The sequence below is a fragment of the Peromyscus eremicus genome, chromosome 6, assembly GCF_949786415.1.
Source record: "Peromyscus eremicus chromosome 6, PerEre_H2_v1, whole genome shotgun sequence".
NCBI classification, from domain to species: domain Eukaryota; kingdom Metazoa; phylum Chordata; class Mammalia; order Rodentia; family Cricetidae; genus Peromyscus; species Peromyscus eremicus.
The window spans coordinates 117,124,501-117,146,401 of record NC_081421.1 but is presented as its reverse complement, the minus strand read 5'-3'; the positions used below and the strand labels follow the sequence as shown (position 1 = coordinate 117,146,401).

Below are 21,901 nucleotides of genomic sequence, written 5' to 3'. Positions count from 1 at the left end.
TGTGGGAGATACGTCAACAGTTTTTCTAAAATGCAATTGAATTTGCTCTTCGTTTAGAGCAACCTTCAGATTACTGCTGTAGAAATTACTACTCCCTTAAGAGAGAGAGTATTATAGGTGACAGATCCTAATTATTAATAAGGCACTAGGTTTTGTCATTTTTAATGTATGAATCACATGCATTTACACTCCCAGATAGTCAGTGAGAAGGGAAAAGAAACACATAACACACTTCATTCAACATCCACTTGTCAATAATTTCTGTTCCCATGTACCTCACACTATTTCATACACTCCAAGGAGTTAACTACATGGGTTAGCAGGACAAATACTCTTTTCCCTCTAGACTTTTCTATGACTCTGCAAACTAGTCAACAATTGAGCACAAAAGCATCCAGAGTCACACTGGAATGTTGTGACAGAACCATCAGATGACATGGGACTCAGCCTCTTCTGTTTATGTCCCAACAGTAACAGCAAAAGTGAATAGAACCCACATCCCAGCCAGCACAGCCTGAGAAAGACTTGACACTCTGACTCCACGGTCCACGGCTACAGACAGAAAATGGCAGCAAACCCCACAAGAACAACTCTGGCTTTGCTCTTCTTTGCCCTCTCTTGGGTCCTGGGCACACTAGAAATCTCTTGCAAAAAGGAAGACGGTGGAGCTGTGGACTGGTAGGTAAATGAAATGGGATGATTGGTGTGTGCAAATTGAAAGTCAGGGTATGTCTGTGATGAGCCTAAGGAAACTTTCACCTGGCTTCCTCCCTTTAAAAAGCCAAAGACTGGGGCTGAGGACATGGCTGAGTTGTCAGAGTGCTTGTCTAGCATGCATGAAGCTCTGGGCTCAGTCCCCAGCACCACATAAACTAGGCAAGATGGGACACATTGTAATCCCAGCAGAAGTATCAGAAGTTCAAGGCCATTCTCAGCAACAAAGTGAGTTCTATGCCAGATTGGATTATATGAGATCTTATTTTTAATAAATAGATACACAAATTAATTAATTAAAAAGAAAAAGACTTAAAGTGTGCCAATGGGCTCGATTCCCAAGCAGAGCTAGTTGCTGAGTGGGTGAGTTGCTGCTGAAAACGTGCCAAGCAGTTCTCTGGAGCCTGAGTGGGTGCTCTTGGGGGGCGGGGCAGGGTGCAACCAAGCTGACAGCTGTCACTTGGCAATTACCTTTCGTTGCATGTGCTTTTTCTGAGATACAAAGCCAGGAAAGCACAGGGCTTTTTCTAAAACTGAGGCGTACCTTTCTCCTCAGGGGAACAAGAGAAACTACTTGATGGAGCCAAGCATTGTTTGGTTAACCTTCATTTAGCCCAGGCGTTGGGCAGGAGTGACTGGGAGGTTCTTAGTCTCTATCACAGTGTCAGAGACAAACCACCCTATGTCAATGTGGTGAGATCCTCTCTGGATCTGCTTTTCCACTCTTCAACTCTGGTGTTTAGGTCTGCCACAGCAGTTGACATCGTTGTGGGAACTTCGAATAAAGAGCATCAATCAATTCAGTCTTTCACCATCTATGAGCTCTGACCAGGCCCTGCCCTGAGTTTTAAAGACAAAGATATGAACAAAACGTATTTCCTACCCTCAAGGGAGCTCAGTTCTGTGGGATGGACATAGGACATTAGGAAGCACACAGCCTAGAAAGCCTCTTTGAGGAAGAAACTTTGGGCCAAGTTTTAAGAATAATTATGAAGTTGTTCTAAAAATAATAGGGAGATGTCATGTCAGCTCAGGCCAACAGAGGAGCAAAGAATCAGTGCAGAATTGGGAGGTGGCATGGGAAGTTTGGCACTCAGAGTGTGTCACACTGCTTGAGATGAGGAGAATGCGCCAAGGTGTCTGCAGATGAAACTACAATGACTGGGGTAGGCCGAGCCAGGAAGGGCTTCCAGGGCTGTGCTTTGGGATGTGAACCTGATGTTGAAAGGGACTTGGAACAAGGTTGAGATACGACCCAATCTGCACGGCAATAGTGCAAAGACAGTGGGAGAGAATCAGTCTAGAACCACAGAGTGAAAGGATTTCCACAGCATGTACAGACCAGAGTTAAAGAGCTGGTAGTGGAAACAGGACAAGAATAGCCCGGGAAGAGGGAAGGTAGGTGGGCACCTGGGGGCTTCTGAGAGCATATGTTCAATAATAGCATAGGATGAATAGGTTTGGTGCAAACACTATGAACTTGATTTAAAAAGTGTGGAGCTAGAAGCTTCTGGGCCTCCTTTTCTCTAGATATCTAATTCAACCTGGAGTTCTAGGCTAGAAACTGCATACAGAGATGGTCACCCAGAAAAGATAACTAAAAGTGCCACTGTCACCTAGAGACAATGGCATGGTAGCAGTCAGTTACTCTACTGGGGGCGGGGATACCAAATTGTGACTGACAGAATTCTTTTTTCACCATGACAGAAAGGGTTTATTTAGTAATACGTGTCAAAAAGACAGGCACAGCTGCTTAGCAGAGGAATTGCTTGATTGTCACAAAATCAGCATATTTCCTGCCACATGTGACGACTTGGACCTGTGGATAACAAGGCAGGACACTAGAGCAGAAACATAAGTCTGTAGAGGACCAGGCGAGGAGTGTGATGCTCTTGGGCAGACTGTTGCATTATGATAGTGTATGTACTGTATTTGGCTCACTGAGTCTCTTGTGGTTAATTCCAGGATTTTGTGCTGCTGTAGTGTATTTGACTAGACCAGTAGTTTTTAAATTAGGCCAAATTTGCTTTTGGAGGACTTTTGACAAGGTATTAGATTTGATAGTTACAAGTTCGGGATACTATTGGCATCTAAAAGGGGGAGGCCAGATATCCTACGGGACACAGGGCAGCTCAGTAAAAAGAAACCTGACCCCAATGAGACTACAGCACATGAGAAAGCCTGGGCTTTCCTGGCATGACCTAAGGCTGGCTGAATGCTACATAGGCCCAACCACTTGTCCTCACCATGAGATATGCAGAGAAAATAACAAGCAGGATAACCACAGGCACAAGAAGAGAAGGCAGCTTCAAACACTTGATGAGCAAATCCTCCATCCAGAACATTCCGATAAACTGAGCTGAAAAAGTTGCTTGGGACCAAGCTACAAGAAAGCCTCCAGCTCAGACAAAGCCCACCCCAACTGACTATCCCCAAAGAGACCAGGTGCTAAGCACTATGGTAAGAGCAAATCCAAGACCTTGGCCTTCTCTCCCCTGTGACCACTGGGGCTATGGGGACAAATGAGAGAATCACTCCCAATACACATGAGCTTTCATTTCAGGGGCCCCAGTCACTAGGCCAGCTAATGTCTTAGATTCTAAGCCATAGCACATACCACCCACACCAAACTTGCCTTCCTGGGAGAAAGGTTAAAAAAAAAAAAGGAAAGAAGAGATAGAGAAATGGCAGAAGCCTTGAGTATTCCCTTTGCTTAGAGGACTTCTATGAAACACAGTGAATGGTATGTTTGTTTAGCATAGACTGTCATCAGAAAAGCAATCAATAAGTGAGAGCAATTTATAACCATTTGCTATGTTAGGTTTATCTTTTATAAGTTACCGAAAAGGCCTGGCAGTAAAGATACAGCATCCGGGCTGGAGTACCTGTACCTGGACTCGACAATGAGAAGCTGGAGGAAGAGCCAGTATCTGATGAACAGCAGCAAGAGCGTTTTGGGAAGGACCTTGGAGCAACTATATAAAGTATATACCTCCAAGGTAGGTTACAGTCAATCATTCGTGGAGATCATAAAAAAGTATGTAAACAAAATCTAAATCTTCCTTGAAGAGCATCTTTGGAATGTATATATTTAAATATATATTATATTATAGATATATATATTTAACACACTTACCTAACCCTAGAAGCTTGAGATAAACTCACTCAGAGCTAGGCCAGGACAACCAAATCAACCTTACGAAGGCTTTAAGAAATACATCATCGTAATCTACACCAATGCCAAGTTGTTGGTTCACTTTCTTAAAAACAAAGAATAATCCATGGCATATGAAGGAACACACAGACCAAAAGAAAGCAGCCTGGCAAGGCAATTCTTTTAACAAAAAGGGTGTGCTGGACCCAAACTGGGCTAGCCAACGTGCTTAGTCAAGATGGCTTCCATCTTTTATCCCTGACTAGACAGCAACCTTGTCTCATCTCATTGATGGGAACTCAGCTTTACAATCTGATGCAATTAGTTAATCAGTGCAAAGGGAACCAGGAAGGGTCAGGAAATATAAGTCCTTGCTAAGCTAACTACCTTTGATTAAAACAAACAAACAAAATTCTCACAATTTGGCACCAAGTGCAACAGTATCACTGGGCAAGATGTGAAATGATTGCTTACCGAAGTCTTCAGGCTGCCAGATCTCTGCCAGCTCACACAGCACTTACTCTTTTGTGCACCTAATAGAAGTGGGGTGAGAGTCCTCTCCCGTTGCCAGGCAATGCAGGTCTGTGAGCATCGTGCCTTGAGTTGTAGGTTGTTTAAATCATGGTGTTGATGAGTGCTAGTGATTCACGTAAAGGTTCCTCTGGGTCTTCCTTTTAATTAATTATTTTCGAAACAGTAGGCTGACAGCTAAGGTTTTAGTTTCAGGAGCCCAGAACTGGCTTACCTGAGTGGAGACGAAGCTTACAACCTGGACTTCAGGTAATGAACTGACCAAAGACAGAGATAAGTAGGCCTGCTGCCTCAGGGTGGCCAGCTCTGCAGTGTTCCAGGTTCCATCTGGTTTACCGTGAGTTCTTTCCAGACACGAGTGACAAGTAAAACCAAGCAGTAACTAACACACAGTTCTACTCCATGAATGCATTCCCTGACAAGAGCTTGTGGGCGTGCTTAAAACGACTGTTTCTGTACTATGGTAGACCCACCCAATGAATGCATTCCCTGACAATAACTTATGGGCTTGTTTAAAACAACTGTTTCTATACTATGGTAGGTTCTTTGCTGGGCTTTTCCCCTGTTAATTAATTTAATGCTCAGCACAAGACTGCTTTAGCTTCTAGTCCCACTGCACAAGTCTACCTGAACATTCACTCAGGAGCTGTCACTGTGTGGAGGGAGGGGGCAGGGGTGGTGCTTGTATTATCCACCAGCCATTAAAAGCAACCTTGAAGCAAAATTACACAGTTAAAATGACTGTAGGCTGTTTGAGTACATGTGATGTGCCAAGCACTGTTTCAGGTGTTTTTCAGAGTTATTTAATCTCAATAACAAGCTTGTTTTGAATAACCAGGCTATTGTGTAAAATGAAAACTGACTGAGCGCTTCTGCTTCCCAAGGTGGAGGGAATCTGGAACAGAACCCATCAGTGAGAAAATAAACCCCTGCACTGTTCTCCTCTCCGTCCCAGGAACTCCTGGAACGGAGAGGAGGAAAAGATAACACTGCCAAGCCACTGCCGTTCACCTTAGTTGGAGTAGATGACCATTTGATTTTTTGGTTGGCAGATTCCATTAATGACCTTGGGGTGTGAAAGACAGCCCAGTGTCTAGGAGAGAGAAGGCACTACACCTGCTTAGCAGAACAGAAACAGGGAGAAGGGTCAGGTGTGATTCACATCTGTAATCCTAACACTCAGGAGGATCACTGACACAGGAGGATCACCATGAGTTCAAGGCCTACTTGGGATATACATGTGACCTCCAGGCTCGTCTCGGTTACAGACTAAAATCTTGCCCACCCTTACCCTAAAACTAAAGGAATTAAGGAATTAAAGAGTGTGTGAGAAGTGAAAGGGACGCTGGGATAGAGCACAAGGATGGTGTAAAAGCATCCGATGTTTGAGTAAAACCCACACATGTACAGTGCTTTGAGTGCTTGGTACTAGAGAGGAAAATGTCAGGAAAGGGGCTGATGTCAGGTTTCCATATCTGATTGGCTCAAAAATTAGAAAGCAGCAGAGCAAACGGCACGTAGGTGTGACTGGATGTTCTTTGGAAGACAGAACCATCTGCCCCTAGTGACTGGGAACCGTCTTCTCTACCCTTTGACCTGGTATTGATCTTCTGATAGTAGGAGGCAAGATCAGACCAGCAAATTGTGTATCACCAGTGTCAAGGGGATTGAGTCCAAGAGCCTGGGTACATTTGAAATTGTTCCTATTCTTTTACTTTTGCAAATAAGAACCCTTCAGATTCCTTAATAATCAAACTACACTGCAATGGCTTACTCTTCTCTAACTATATCTCCAGCTAGACTGTGGTCAGAGAGTAATACCCTTAGTCCAGTATCCAATAATCAAGACAGCACTTAACAGACAGGTTAAAGGTTAGAGCTGGGGCCTGGGAGATGGAGATAGCCCTCAAAGCCAAGTGTGGTGAAAGCCTGCAACATCAGCATGGGGTAGAGACGAGCAGATCTCTAGGGTTTGATGACAGCCAGCTTAGCTGAACCTGTGACCTCCAGGTGCAGTGGGAAAATCAGAATAAGATGGAGAAGTAACGGAAGACCATCACCCCCCAAATCAACTTCCAGCCTTCACATGTACCCGCTCAGTCAAAGGCACTCACATAGACGCACACACATTCTAAGAGAAAGGGCCTCCCTGTGTAGCCTAGGCTAGTCAGCTAGTCTTGAACTCATGATCCACCTGCCTTATCCTCCTCAATGCTGTAATTGCAGGTATGTGCCACCAGGTCTATCCTGCCTGTTCTATGATCTTTTCCACTCTTCAGTAGCATCTCTTCCCACCAAGGCTGTAACCAATTTAGACATAGCTGTCTGTTACACTTCAGCCTGTAATAATAAATATCATCTATTGTAAGAACAAATACATAGATCATCCTTCCATGTGGCACCTGGAAGGCATACATATGGCCTTGTTGCCACAGGCAATGCCAGCTCAGAGTAACTGTCAGAGTTCTCAGGAGAAGGATGATGCATTACCATTCTGTAGCTGCTGTGATTGATTATACAAAAAACAAACAAACAAACAAAAAACCAAGGCTAAGGAAACAGCTTACTTTCCTGGAATGTCAAAACAGAGTAACCAAAACTATGCTACTACACATTTTTAAGTGCTTTTGAATTACCTCAAATAAGTAACTTCAAGAGACCCATTATTGACTTTTCTACCTAAGGAAAGAATAGGGATATTTTTTTAAGGAAATGAGTCGCTTTCATTGCTTTTATTATGTCACTGAATTTTTTTTCAATATCAACATCATTGGTTTCGATAAAAGTCACTGTATCAAGACACAGATGGAATGGAACCATCCAGAACAAATATAAAAAGTTCCCAAAACATGATAAAGAGACATTACCCAAACAACAGCTTGCCTCTGACTTGGAAGTTGAGCAACCTCTTTGGAGAATCTCACTAGAAGAAATCCAATATCACACGTTAAATCTCACCACTTTCTCTAAGGAGAAAAATGTCAACGTGGCACTGAGAAATGGTTTGGGGGAAAACAACTCTCATTCGAGAGAGGAAGGGGAGCAGGTGACAAAGAGTCCTGATTAAATACAAAGCTGTGTGAAGGCAGTGAGGCATGCACAGGCAGAGGAAATGAGATCCCGACAGCCCGCTCCGCACTGCGCCTATAACATCAGTGGAAAAAACCCAGGTGTAATCTTTGGCCGGTTGTTCCAATTTCATTTCCTGAACAAACAATTCTGCACTCCTTTATCATACACTGCTTGCTCAGTCAGATGCCTGCTTCCAAAACAACCAAGAAAAATGTAAGTGTCATCTTCACACACAGATCACATGGGACTCCTGTCACATTAGGCTAAAAAAGCTAGGTGGTGGCACATGCCTGTAATCCCAGAGCAGAGGAGGTGGGGTCAGGTGGCTCCCTGAGGTTTGCTGACCAGTCAACCTACTCTAGTTGGCTGGTTCTAGGCCAGGAAAAAAATGCTCAAAGTTGTTCTTTAGCACATACACACACACACACACACACACACACACACACACACAAAAAAAAAAATATGCATGCACACATATACACATAAAACCTGTATGAGTGGAAATGGACTTCTCCCCCTCCATCTTGCATATCACAGTATTCATGTTCCTGTGGGTGATTTCTCAAGTGTATTAATGAAAGCTTTGAGCTGTAGGCTGAGTAGCTAATAGAAATAGTGAGAATAGTTGGAAATAGAAGACTTGTGCCATTATAACTCTATGTTCCTGCAGAGCAATGAAACAGCCTATCTAATGTACAATGATGGTGTCCCCAAGTCTACGAACTACAGCAGAAAGTACGGACACACCAAAGGTAAGTAAGTGGTTCTTGGCTTCTCTTGCCTATTGGGAATCAACATTTTCTTAAGTCTTTCATCTTTAGTATCCTCATATTCCATATTAAAAAGACAGCTTTTGTTTTTATGGCTTATCCTGACTTACTGAGATATGATTGTTATGTTACACTTTACAAAATAATTATATGGCTTGACATGTCAAATCCCTTTTCAGAAATCCCAATTTATTTCTTAAAATTAAAAAAATAATGTGCTTTAAAGTAAGCACTCAAGTACTGGTTGTTCAAATACCAGTTATACATACACAGAGTCACATACATATTCACATGTATGTATATATGTGTATATATATCCATATATATATATATATACATGGACATGGACATACACACACCAGCAAGGATACATTGTATGTGTATGTGTGTGTGAGAGAGAGAGAAAGACATGTGCATATACACACTTTTTAGTTAGGTTTTGTTGGTTTTTTATTTGTTTCATTTTTGCAGGCCCGTCAATCGATCACTGAGTTATACTCCCAGAGCATTGATAGGATCTCCCCAAGTTGCTCAAGCTAGCCTTGAACTTCTAATCTTTTTGTCTGACTGTCCCATGTTGCTAGGATTACAGGTTTATACCCAGCTTATGGAAGTTTACTGAGTTATAATTTGCATTGAGTAAAATTCACTCTAATTTAATGTGTAACTCCATTTAAACATTTAAAAAATCCTTAAAGTTTTTCTTAATAGTAACTTAATATATGCTTTGTTATATATTGTTACTTGATACAGGAATTCTTAATATAGTAATCTTTGTTATTTTCCATTTACAAACTATGCATAAGTAAGTATATGTGTCATAGAAAAATTTTAAATGTAAACAAAAAATTGTAATCCTAATACTCAGCAGATTATAAAACTATTATAATTATTATTTTTCCAACTCCTTTTAACTTAATATATCTCAAATAACTTCTACAGCAATAAGTATTGTTCAGAATGTTCCAAACCCAAATATCTTCAGAGGAAGCCACATAAGGTCAGCAGGTGACATGAGGCTGAGCTAGCAGGAGACTGGAGAGTGTGTCTAACAAGGAAATCATTACCCTGAATTTTATGAATGCAATTATTCAGGAGATGATAAAAATTAGTATTTTAGAAAATATTTAGAAATTTAATGGTGGCTGGAAATAAATTCAGGTTTAATACTATACAGCAAAACTAATATATCACTGAGGTGCATCTGGCCCTAAGGCAGCTAATTTTCAATATCTGATTAAGATTAAAAACATAGTGTAATTCCAGGCATAGTCACAAACACAATAACTCCAGCACTGAAGAGACTGAGACAGCAGCATTGCCATGAGTACGGGGCCAGCCTGGGCTATAGAGTATGAGGCCAGCCTGGGCTATCACGTGAGGCTCTGTCTACTCCCTATACCTCCCCAAACATAAATCATTTGTAATGCCCATCAAACACTGTGATGTTGAGAGCTTGTGATCACATTGCTGCCCTTATGACAGCCTTGTCACCGGGAAACCCAGTGGCATTTAGAACATGCCATGCTTTCCATCCTCACCCCCAGTGGCCTCTGAGCTTTCCTTTTCTGACCTGTTGTTTGCATCAAGGATTGGGGGAAACAAAAGAGAGTTTAATGTGAAGTTGGGGCTTCGTTTGACCCACAGGCACACTAACACCCGGGAGGCTGTGATACCAAGGTCATGAGACCTGTTAGGCAACAGAACCTCCAACAGTTTCCACCACAGTCTACTCTCTTCTCAAGGGGCACTCTGCAAAAGCAAGTCATCAGGCTTCTGAATGCCTTTGCTGGCATGTTCTTATGTGGCCTGGAAGCTCTGGTTAGCCCGCCACATGTTAAACATGGCAAGTGTTTTGGACAAGGGCCTTTCCACCACGTCACAACCTGCCTTTCTGGCTTTCATTTTAGTAGGCTCTTGAGACTTTTAAAAACATGCTCAACAAGGATGCTTTTGCATGCCTACCTGCGTTGTCTTTGTCTCTTTTAAATCAGATCTGTAGAAATTGGGTGAGCCTTCTCCAACAAATGAGCAGCTGCCTCTTAAAGCCAAGTGTTGCCAGCACCCTCCTCGGGTGCTGTTGTCTTTTAGCCGCTTTTAGCAGCTCTTTGAAGACAACTTAGAGACCCACCAGTGAAGACTCCAGCTAGAGCTTGCCAGGTGACTGTATGTTTAACGAGATCAAATTCCAGTTCAGCAAAATTGCCCAACTAGTTTCAATATGGAATTACTCCTACATCTTCACAAAACGTCTTCCCTGGCTCCCCTTTTCAGTAAGGGGATACCATGATGTGTACCTGAGTTGTTACTGAAATCCTTGAAAAATGAGCAGGGTAGTTCTCAAGAGCCTAAGAAAACACTAACCTAAAGTGTAAGTAGGCTTCAATACTGTAGTTTTGAAATGTATTTTGAGAGGAGATCTGTTTTCTAACTTTTTCAAATCACATGTGTCTTTCTTTGGTAGGTCTACTAGTATGGAACAGAATCCAGGGGTTCTGGCTGATTCATTCTGTTCCTAGGTTTCCTCCATTTCCAGAAGATGGCTATGAATACCCATCCTCGGGGAGACGATATGGACAAAGTGGCATCTGCATAACTTTCAAATACAGCCAGTATGAAGTCATAGGTAACACCGGAGCATGTGTAAAGGGGTAGTGTGTTGAAGGAGGAAGTGTGCCACTTCATCTGTTAATTATTCATAGACCTCCTGGTTCCTAGGTCCCCTATTGTCTCTGCTGTGGTGAGGCGTTGGGCAGGGTCCCTCTCAGCCTCAGTTCCTGGTCTGTAAATGACATTATTGATCTCAAACAGGGGCAATAATTTCACATTAATTTTGAGGCCAAAAAAATGGGTGAGGCAGAGAGATGCTGCATGAGTACGTGGGACAGGGACAAACTTGGGTGTTGACTCTCCCTTGGATGCCTTCAGAGACCTCAGTGCCATCATAAATATACAGAAACAAAGACTGCTGATTAGAGATGTCTGTACTTTACATGAGGAACTAGAAACCGTGCCTGCGTGTGTATGTGCATGTATGTGTGTAAGAGACAAACCGTTGTTTTTAAATATAGACTCAATGTTAGTTTTTTTTTTAATTCTTCAGACCAAATGCTGCCTCTATACTGCCAACATCACACCTCAGCAGCAGATAACATCTTCTAAGATCTCATGCCCAAATAGCCCAAAATACTTCTATTTGACGAAATATTGTGTGGAACTAAGAAAAGATGTAGTGTGTTTCACCTTCAGGTACAGGAAGCTTAGAAAATGTTTCTCACCCGATTTTCACCATAAGCCCTGTATTAGTCTAGACCAATGTCTTAGTCTTCCTAATACTACAACCTTTTAATACAGTTCCTCATATTGTGGTGACCCCAAACATAAAGTCTTTTGTTTTGTTTTGTGTTTTGTTTTTTCAGACAGAGTTTCTCTGTGTAGTTTTGGTGCCTGTTCTGGATCTCACTCTGTAGAGCAGGCTGGCCTCAAACTCCCAGGGATCCACCTAGCTCTGCCTCCTGAGTGCTGAGATTAAAGGCATGCACCACCACCACCCGGCATAAAATCATTTTTGTTGCTACTTCATAACTGTAATTTTGCTACTGTTATGAATCATAATGTCAAAATATGATATCTGATATGCACCCCTTGTGAAAGGGTCATTTGAGATCCAAGGGTTGAGAACCACTGGTCTAGACTCTAGACTAAACTCTAGAAGAATAGAAATGTTAGAAGGAATATCTATCTATATGAGATTTAGTAGAGTGACTTATAGATAGTCCAACGTTGGCTGTCTACCAATGGGAAATCTAAGAATCCAGTAGTTGTTCAGACCATGAGGCTTGATGTCTCAGCTGGTCTTCATTATATGCTTGAGCCCCAAAAAAGTAACCTCTAATTTCAGTGAAAGGTTGAACTTGACATTGAGAGTGAAGGCAAGCAGGCAAAGAACAAAAGCTTCCTTCTTTCATGTTCTTCATACAGGTTGCCACCAGAAGGTGTGGCTCAGATTAAAGGTAGATCTTCCCACCTCAAAAGATCCAAATTAAAGGTGGGTGTTCCCACTTTGAATGACTTGATTAAGAAAAATCCCTCAAGGTGTACACATCCACTTGGGTTCTCATTGATTTCAGATGTAGTCAAGTTGACAATCAATAGTAACCATCATGTCCCTCCTCTAACTAGTTGAAGTCATATGTTAGAGTGCGGAACACCACAGAGATGAGACACACAATGAGTTGATTTTTCTTCAAAATGAATGTTTGGTACTAGGAGTCCTTTACGTTTATTTATGTACACACAGGGAAAAAGCACATGGCCTCCAGGGCGGGGTTATAGAAGAATGAATTCTAACTCCACATCTACAAGCTTTATAGGTGTGTGGCACAGAGTCTCAGTAAATTCATCTCAAAAATGAGGATGGTGATAACAACAGAATTTACTGAATAAGTAGATAAGTTAGATAATTATTAGGTTAATTAGAATTTACCTAATGATTAGATTAGGAAAACATAAAACTCAGCTTGGGAAGAGGGTTTGGATAAACTGATTGCCAGAACCTGAGTTTGAATCCCCAGAATGCACATAAAACCAAGCATAGTGGCAGTGCATCTGTAACCCCAACACTCCAACCACAAGAACGGAAGTAGAGAAAGGAAAATCTCCAGAAGCTCATGGGCCAACGAGCCTCAGGTATGCGGTGACAAACAGCAGAGAGACCACGCCTTAAATGAGGTAAAACGCAAGAACTGACATGAGGTTGTCCTCTGACTGCCACATGTGTGCCATGGTGGGCACAGGCACATATGCACACACATCGTAGATACATACATGCGTACAAACATTATACACCCCACCCCCAAGAAGATTAAAAAATATATAAAACCATAAAACATATATGGAAAGTAGGAGTGTTCAATAGGCTTTAATAACTTTAACCACAAGGCATTTGAAGACTGTTGATCTAAACAAGTAAGGAGGAGTGCCCATGCTTGGGGAATTTTTTTGTTTCTGTATTTTAATCGACGCAAAAATCCATAACATCAGTAAGTATTTCCATTCACGCTTAAGTTCTCGACTTTTCTTTCTTGTCTCTTGATTTAGACTCTCAGCTCTTGGTCTCCCAACCAAACATCTACAGCTGCTCCATCCCAAGCACCTTCCACCAGAAACTCATCCACATGCCCCAGCTGTGTGCCAAGTCCAGCTCCTTAAAGATCCGTGGCCGGCACCTCACCGTGCTTCAGTCAGCCCAGGGACAGAACTTCTTCCATTTTGTGAAATCCAGTTCTTATACTGATGGTATGAGAAGCTATCACCATGTTAGTAGGAATCGTGTGGATTACTTAGAGAAAACACTCTGGTTATTCAGGACAGAGAAGGGGAGAGGAGCCTGGAAGTTAGAAGAAAAAGGAAGAGAGACTTCCGGCGTCAGCTCTGACGTCTCCTTGTTCCATATGAGTGGCAGCAGTTGCCGGTTCAACCACAGAAGCACCTCATACACATATAGCCGGGGCTCTAGAAACTCAGTTAGTCTCGGCTGGGCAGAGAGCCACAGCTATTTCCAGCATTTGCCAGACAGTTGCTCTGAGCCCTCCGTGATCTCCAGCCCTTTCTTTATACAGCCCTTCCCTCTCTCCCCTGGTGAGAATGAAGAACATAAGTGAGCAGTCACTTACGTTCTGTACCCCCTTTTAGCTGTCTTTATGCTTTTGTACCTGGGGTCGTGTACATTTCAGCAGCCCCCCTAACTCTCTCTACAACCCACTCTAGCCTCAAAATACCTTGCTATTTTTTTTCTACTGTATCTGTTCTGTCTTTCAAACCTCCCGCCCTCACAGGCTCTTTCTTTGTATCACACAGACTTATTTAAAAATCATCCCTCAAGTCTAAACTGCCCATCTCTCTGGTTTCCCTTTTTCCACCCAAATTTCTTTTGGAACAACCTCAGAGTCTTCAGCACTTTGATTCTCTTCCCTTTGAGTCTTGCTTGTCTATAACAATCTCTCCCAGCCATGAATGCTTTCGTAACTTTGTGGTCCACCATGCTTTTTGCTTTCTTGCTTCTTTTATACATTACAGGGAATTTACTGAATACCTACAGCCTGTGTCAGACTCTAGAAGTACAGGAACTAAAGGGACAGGAAAAGCCATTGTCAGCCATGGTGCTGATGAAAACTTCCCCTTCCTGAAACACTCTACTTCACTGATTTGGGGAGCACAGCCTCTTGGTCTTCCTTCTGGTGTATTGAGGTCCCTTGTGCCAGACCTGGTTCCTTAGGAGATGAGATCGCTATCTGGTTTTCTATCCTTCCTTATATCACTCTATATAACATGTAACATAATTCCAGAAAGACTTTGGATGATTTCCAAGACTGGGATTTCTACCCCAGACTTCTACACTAACAGATGTACTCAATGGTGAATGGGCTGTTTCCACCAGGAGTTGGTAGAGGTACACCAAGTGCAATGTGCCAGATTGGTCATGCCATCATCCCCCACATACCCACTCTTTCCTTCACATTCTACACAGTCTCCAGGACATTCCAGATTCCCTCTTTCCCATTCTTCCAACAAGCCACCAAATCCATCCAGTTTCAGGTCCTTAATAGCTTTCAATTTTATCATATCCTCTCCAACTGTCTTGTCATCATGGTCCACACAGCTGTTTTTGCCACAGCGGTTGTGAAAAGCTGATGTTCCCTACATCTTCTAAAATCCACCCTTCCAAGTTCATCCTGGATGGTACCTCTCAATTGACATTTATGACCATACATTAGTTTCTCTACACTAACATTTTTATAAAAATTCTCCCACTGACTTCAAGAAAATTCAGTCATAGTAGTATGGCTCACAAAAATCCTTTAAATTGCCTCTAATTCTCCATCTTATTATTTCCAGAAGTCTTTTCATGGCTAAAACATACATTGCTCTCTTTGTGTGTGAGAGAAGGCATTTGCAGACTCCAACATCTTTACACTATGACAATAATAACTTTTGTTTGAACATTGCTTTAGGATTTAGAAAATACTTTCTCATCCACTATGTTATAACGTGGTCATGCTATTACTTTTGTCAAATGTATAGAGCAAGAATAAATGGAGGCTTCTACTCCCTAGGGACTTTTCAGGGGTTATCTGGTGATCTCATTCACTGTTTCTCTCCTCCTGGCCCCTAGACATCTTTACAGCCTGGATGGCTCAACAGCTGAAGACAGATTTGCTGGCAGAAACCTGGCAGCGAAAGGGAAGTGCGCTTCCTTCAAACTGTTCCCTTCCTTACCATGTCTACAACATCAAGGCCATTAAGCTGTATCACCAACCTTACTTCAGTTCTTACCATGACCATTCCAAATGGTGCGTTTCCACACAGGGCTCCAAATATCGCTGGACCTGTATCGGAGACCTGAATCGGGACCCACACCAAGCCTTCAGAGGTGGAGGATTCATCTGTACCCGCAATCAGGAAATTTACTACTCATTTCATAGATTATTAGTCCATTATGAGCCATGTGACTAAGATTGGGGAAAAGACATGTGCACTGCTGTGGGATGTATGGCAAATGTGTTGCTGATTAATCAATAAAACACTGATTGGTCGTTGGCTAGGCAGGAAGTATAGGCGGGGCAAGGAGGAGAATAAAGCTGGGAAGTGGAAGGCTGAGTCAGAGAGACACTGCCAGCCGCCATGATGACAAACACATATGAAGATGCCGGTAAGCCACGAGCCATGTGGCAAGGTACAGATTTATAGAAATGGATTAATTTAAGCTGTAAGGACAGCTAGCAAGAAGCCTGCCACGGCCATACAGTTTGTAACCAATATAAGTCTCTGTGTTTACTTGGTCGGGTCTGAGCGGCCGCGGGACTGGCGGGTGACAGAGATTTGCCCTGACTGTGGGCCAGGCAGGAAAACTCTAGCTACAGTGCACTGTCCTTGAAAGCACTGGAAATGGAACTTCTTGCCTTGGATCCATTCTCCAGATGTTAAAAGCTTCTGGGTATACACAACATAGCATCCAATAAAACACTTTAAAAACTGTAGTGTGCCCACATTTACCATTCTAATCAGTAGAAATTCGTCTCCTTTGTATTTATGGAATTAGAAACCCAAATAATAATGATGGAACAAAAGAAAATATTCTCCAGTTTGGTCATCTTCAGTGGCCTGTCTTGTAGATTAAATTTGATCACTTTCACAAAGCTCTCCTGACTGTCCTATTTAAAGAAAACAAAAGCGCTCTCTGTCTCTCTGTCTTTGTCTGTCTGTCTGTCTCTGTCTCTCTCTGTCTTTGTCTGTCTGTCTGTCTCTGTCTCGCTCTGTCTTTGTCTGTCTGTCTGTCTGTCTGTCTCTCTCTGTCTCTGTCTCTCTGTCTCTGTCTCTCTCTCTCTCTCTCTCCTCTTTTATAATGTTTGCTCCTATGGTCCTATCCCCAAAGCTCCTCCTCTGCACTGGTTTAGGTCTAACCTTGCCTCCTTTGCACATGCTCCTTACTACTCACATCATCTTGAGCTGCTCACTTGAATTCTCCGTGCTATTTTTGTTTCAGTCTAAAACAGGAAGATCACATCTAAGCATATTCAGGCTCCTAGTACAGAGCTTGGCACACAGCTAACAATGAAATCACTGGAGGAAGCCAGGCCTATAATCCTAGCTATTCAGGAGACTGAGACAGAACTGTTGATCACAAGTTCAAGGCCAGTTTAGGATACAAAGTAAACTCAAGGCTAGCCTGAGCAACTTAGTGAGAACTTATCTGACAAAAAATTCAAGAATGTCTGGAAGGTAGCTCAGTGGTAGGGCCTTTGCAGCACACATGCAAGGCCCTGAGATCCCCCCTCCACTTCCGCTGTAATACAGTTTAGGGTGTAAAATGCTGGAGAATTTCAAATTTGACCTCCACCCAATAAAATAGAACACAAAGAAGTTTTATGAATGATTTTGAGAAAAAAATAAGTGAAGAAATAGAATGAAAACAATGTAAGTATAAATCCATGAATTTGAAGGAAATAAATGTAAATGAAGAAGCAAAAATCAAGGGTAGTCATCTTAGTTTCAATGTTTCTTGTTCTGGAGTTCTCACCGTGAAATGCGCGGTGTACGAAAGGATAATGAAATCGAAAGACTTAGTTACTTAGTAAAGTGTGAGATGTGGGTTCCAAGTTCAAAGGCTTAGAATCGAGCAAAAGTGGCTTAGAGTCGCCCAGCGGCTGACGGCACTTACTGCGGCACAGCGCGGTGCCGTCCACACGCACCAGTCCTTTCCTTATTTGATCTTTACAGCAGTTCTTTTCAGCAAAAGCTTTTATCGTTCTCACTTTCCTGACAAGTCAACGGAGGTTTGCAGAACTGTTCGGCGCTGAAGTTGTACTCTTAACTGAGATTCCAGAAGACAATAAAGGAAGTGAATGAATACAGGATATCTTGATATCTCAATATGAACCAAAGTCTGTAGTACCTACTGGTCCAATGATAGGCCATGAAAAAGTTACTTGTCTTCTTGTCAAAAACAAGTACAAGAGACAGGTTTTTTGGATGCTGTCTACCTACTTGGGAATATTAAAGGGCTTGGGGAAGAATATTTTGGTCTCACAGAAAACACCCGAGTATAAATAATCTCTATGAAATGGGATTGTTAATGGAAAATTTAGAAGTGCAAGATGACGACTCACAGGTGGAGAGGAGCAAAACTTGATCCAATTATACAAAGAATAAATAAAATGTAAAAGGAAGGCTAAAATGGAGCGATTCTACTGAGCTAAAAAATACACTAGGTTGAATTATCTCCCAACACATAACTCCAGATAGTCTAGAAAATGACACATCCCATGCTCACAAAAATAAATCAATAAAATTAGGAAGTTAAAGTCAGATTATACAGAAGTAAGAGTGCAGAAGCAGGAGGAAAAAGGAGGTGCTGCTCACTGCAGACACACACCTGAAAGGCATGGCTTCTGATGATGGAGAGATGGAAATACTTAACCTCCCTTACGGAAGGAAGGAAAGAGAGAAAGCACCAGCCTTATTGCTCAGCCTACTTTCTTATAGCACCCAGGACCACCGGCCCGGGGTGGCCCAACTGAATGAACTGAGCCCTCTGACAACAATCACAAATTAAGAAAATTTCCTACAGGTTTGCCTACAGCCCAATGAAGGCAGTCTCTCAGTGGAGGCTCCTCCTCGCCAATGTCACTAGCCTGTGTCGTCAAATTGACGTAAAACTGTCCAGCACAACAAGGTCCTTGCTTATTTTCACGGAGACAACCTTTACCTACGTATAGAAGCAACTATGGCAGAGTTTGGTAGCAAGCCTTTTCAACAGAAATAATAACTGAGGTGTGGATTATGATGCTCACAGTGTCCCAGTTACGAGCACTTCACATGCCAACATAAAATGTGGTTTAAAGAGGAAATAAGCTTGAGAATGTAGCATAGGATGGGAAAGTTTTCACAACAAGCAGCGAGAAGAAATTGGTCAGATGAGATAAAACAAAGAGGTTGTGTTAGGACTTCAAATATTCAGACATTTGTTGAAGTATTTATTCAGCTAAAAGAATCATTGCCTTTTGGCTTAATACTCTGACAATTTCAACTCCCAAGGAATAGATGTACTAGCTAGAGGAAATCCCAGCTCTGAATCTGACTCATGAAAACAAAGACTCTTTTGGTGAAATAAAAATAATGGTGTCTGAATGGTCATTAGGAAAGCGATGTTGAATAGACTCCGGGTTCATAAGATCTGAGACAGAGCCACAAAAGGAAATACCGCTCAGTGGAAGGAGATGCTCAAAGGGAATCCAGCTCAGGATGTTAGGATGAAACAGTACTGTGTGAGTTCTCTACTAGGAAGAGAAAGTGACTGCGGAGAAAGCGGCAGTACAGCTGCCGTTTTACAAGCTCGCTTATGACTTGAGTGACCTGAATAGCTACTGTTCACAAAAAAAAGTGCTATGATGAAAAAATATTTTATGGGGCTAGGGAGATGGCTCAGTAGGTAAACGCACTTGTTGCATGGGCCTGACAAACTAAGTTTAGGTCCCAGTTGTTCATGTCAAAGCTGGACACAGTGGAGGATGTCTATAATCACAGCATCCTATGATGAGATGATGAGATGGAAGCGGACAATAGAATCTTTCTGAAGCTTCCGGGCTGGCTAGCCTGGGCACAGTTGTCAATGAGGAAAATCCTGCCTCACACCAAGTAGAAGGCTACCAGAGGTTGTCCTCTGACCTCCACACTGGTGCCATGGCAGGAATGCATGCTCACATACAAACACATATATACACACCATGCATGTACAAAAATAAATATCTAGAAATACTTTATATTTTTAGCAGAAACTAACAATTATGAAATATGGATGCTAAAAAAAATCTTTGTCTTTTCTTTCCAGTAAAGTAGACGATATTTGAGTAAAGATGTAGAAAAATGATCAGAAATTATTGAGTCAAGATTGCTGCAAAGCAACTTCAAGACAACACAGATCTTTACAATTAGGTTACATTCCCAGGTCAATAAATGAAAGAAAGGACTTCTAGAAGAGCAATGCTCTTTGAGGAGACACAGAATATAGATAAACAACATCTGAACTTTTTTATTTTTTTCTTTATTAAGAATTTTTTTTTATTACCTACCAACCACAGCTTCCCCCTTCTTCCCTCGTCCTGTTCCCTCCAAGCCTTCCTTGCAACCTGCCCTCATCCCCTCCTGCAACAAGGTAAGTGCTCCCATGGGAGTCAGCAGAGCCTGGTATGTTCAGTTGAGGCAGGTCCAAGCCCCTTCCCCCTGCATAAAGACCGTGCAAGATGTCCCACCATAGGTAATGGGCTCCAAAAAGCCAGCTTTTTAAAGCTGACTAGAAGGTATGTCTCAAGTATGTTCCACAGCTTGAATCTTCAGTGGATCTTTAAGAACAAGATTCTGAGTATGTAGAAAACTATCATCTAGATAGCCTACAGCTTGTCTATGAATAAGGTATCTCAGAGGTGATGGAGAAGGAACGCACAGACTCACATGTGCTAGGTAAGTAAGTACTCCACCTCTGAACTGTATTCAAATCCTGAACCAGACATCTCTGGATACCTCTTCCCCATCTACAACAGGAGGTGTAAGTCTGGTGTGCTATAAAATTGTCAGAGGTATAGTGTCCTTGGATGGCAACCAAACAAGAGCCTTTCTTGGTATCTTTATGGTCAACAAAACATTGAGTGAATGGGGAGCACAGTTCAATGAACTCACACATTATTCAGAGGGTAGTAATAGTGGGCTTCTGTCAATTTGAAAATAGAGTCCAAACACTTCTCCAACTGAATCCACTTACTATATCCTGTCTTAGGAACTCTAATGTGCAGAAAAGAAGGCAAACGGCCTATGCTCTGCTCTACTCTGCTCTGCTCTGCAGGGGTCTGATAGTTTACCCTGTCCTTTGGATGTTTTTAACTAAGTTCTAAGTTTGAATCTTAAGTGCCCCCCAAATGCTCATGTGTTAAAGGTGTGGTCCCCAGAGTAGGAGTCCTGGCAGGAACTTCTCAGAGGTTTGGCCTAGAGTTCTTCACATCATTACAGCCATGTTCCAAAGGTGACTATAGCATCTCATTCTCCTCTGTCTGTCTGTCTGTCTGTCTGTCTCTTTCTCTCTCTCTCTCTCTCTCTCTCTCTCTCTCTCTCTCTCTCTCTCTCTCTCTCTCTCACACACACACACACACACACACACACACACACACACACACACACACATACACACACACATTCTGGCCACAAGGTGAATAATTTTGTTCTGCAATATGCCCCTATCAAGATATGCATGGCCACAGGATCAAAAGCAGTGAGACCAATCAGTCATTTACCTGAACTCCCAAAACTGTGAGCCCGAATAAGCCTGTTTTCTCAGGTATCTGTTATAATAGAGGAGAGTTGACACATGATTTGGGTGAGCATTTCAAAACACTTTGATTCCCTTGACAAATGGAAAAGAGGAAGAACAGATCCTGAAGAGATAATGACATTGGCTTCCCATGAGATCCCATGCTTGGAGTGGCTTAAATCAAATAATACTAAATATGTTAAGGGTAGATGTAATATCCTCTCTCTACATCAAAATAGAACACAGTGGTCACCAGAGAGATACAGGGCAAAGAGACATGTAACACAGCTGCAATAATACAGAAAATGGTATAGAGGTTCTGGCAGAGATCTCAGCAGGACTGAACAAGGTGAGAGGCTGGAGAAAATAAACAGAAAGAAGAGGCCATCACAAGAAACAGCCAACTCTCTCCTATGCTGGTGATCTAAGTGTAGCTTCTATAAGAAGGATAGAAAACACAGGGAAAGTGTGGGAAAACTGTTAAGAACAGCCAGCTCCTAGAATGATAGAAAGAACATAGGGAAGAGATGAAAAGGTTTGTTTCCAAGTAGTCTCCCATGGACAAGATAGGGATCTTCCACTGTGTAAGACTGATGGAATGGAGTCTACTCTTGCTCAATATGTTGTCTAGAAGCTGAGATGAAGAAATGGAAAGGTTAAAAAAAAAAGTGTACTTCAAACAAAGTGCAAAAAACAGTTGTGTTGTGCAAACCTCTTACAATAGCTATCAACTCTAGGTCTAACCTTGGCTTTTCCCCAGTCATTCTTCCCACCTAGTCACCACATGTCATCTACCTTCCT

The 21,901-nt window shown here is 42.2% G+C and overlaps 2 protein-coding genes across 2 annotated transcripts in view; one reads left to right on the top strand and one right to left on the bottom strand.

The window, feature by feature from the left end:
* The window catches only part of LOC131913651 (uricase), a 120,204-nt gene that overhangs the window by 36,378 nt on the left and 61,925 nt on the right, over window positions 1-21,901 (bottom strand). The window lies entirely within an intron of this gene.
* Dnase2b (deoxyribonuclease 2 beta) lies at window positions 544-15,989 on the top strand. The gene is made up of 6 exons (XM_059266412.1): window positions 544-678; window positions 3,536-3,713; window positions 8,142-8,223; window positions 10,706-10,867; window positions 13,342-13,539; window positions 15,416-15,989. The coding sequence occupies exons 1-6, from the start codon at window positions 566-568 to the stop codon at window positions 15,754-15,756; spliced, it is 1,074 nt and encodes a 357-aa protein (XP_059122395.1). The 5' UTR covers window positions 544-565; the 3' UTR covers window positions 15,757-15,989.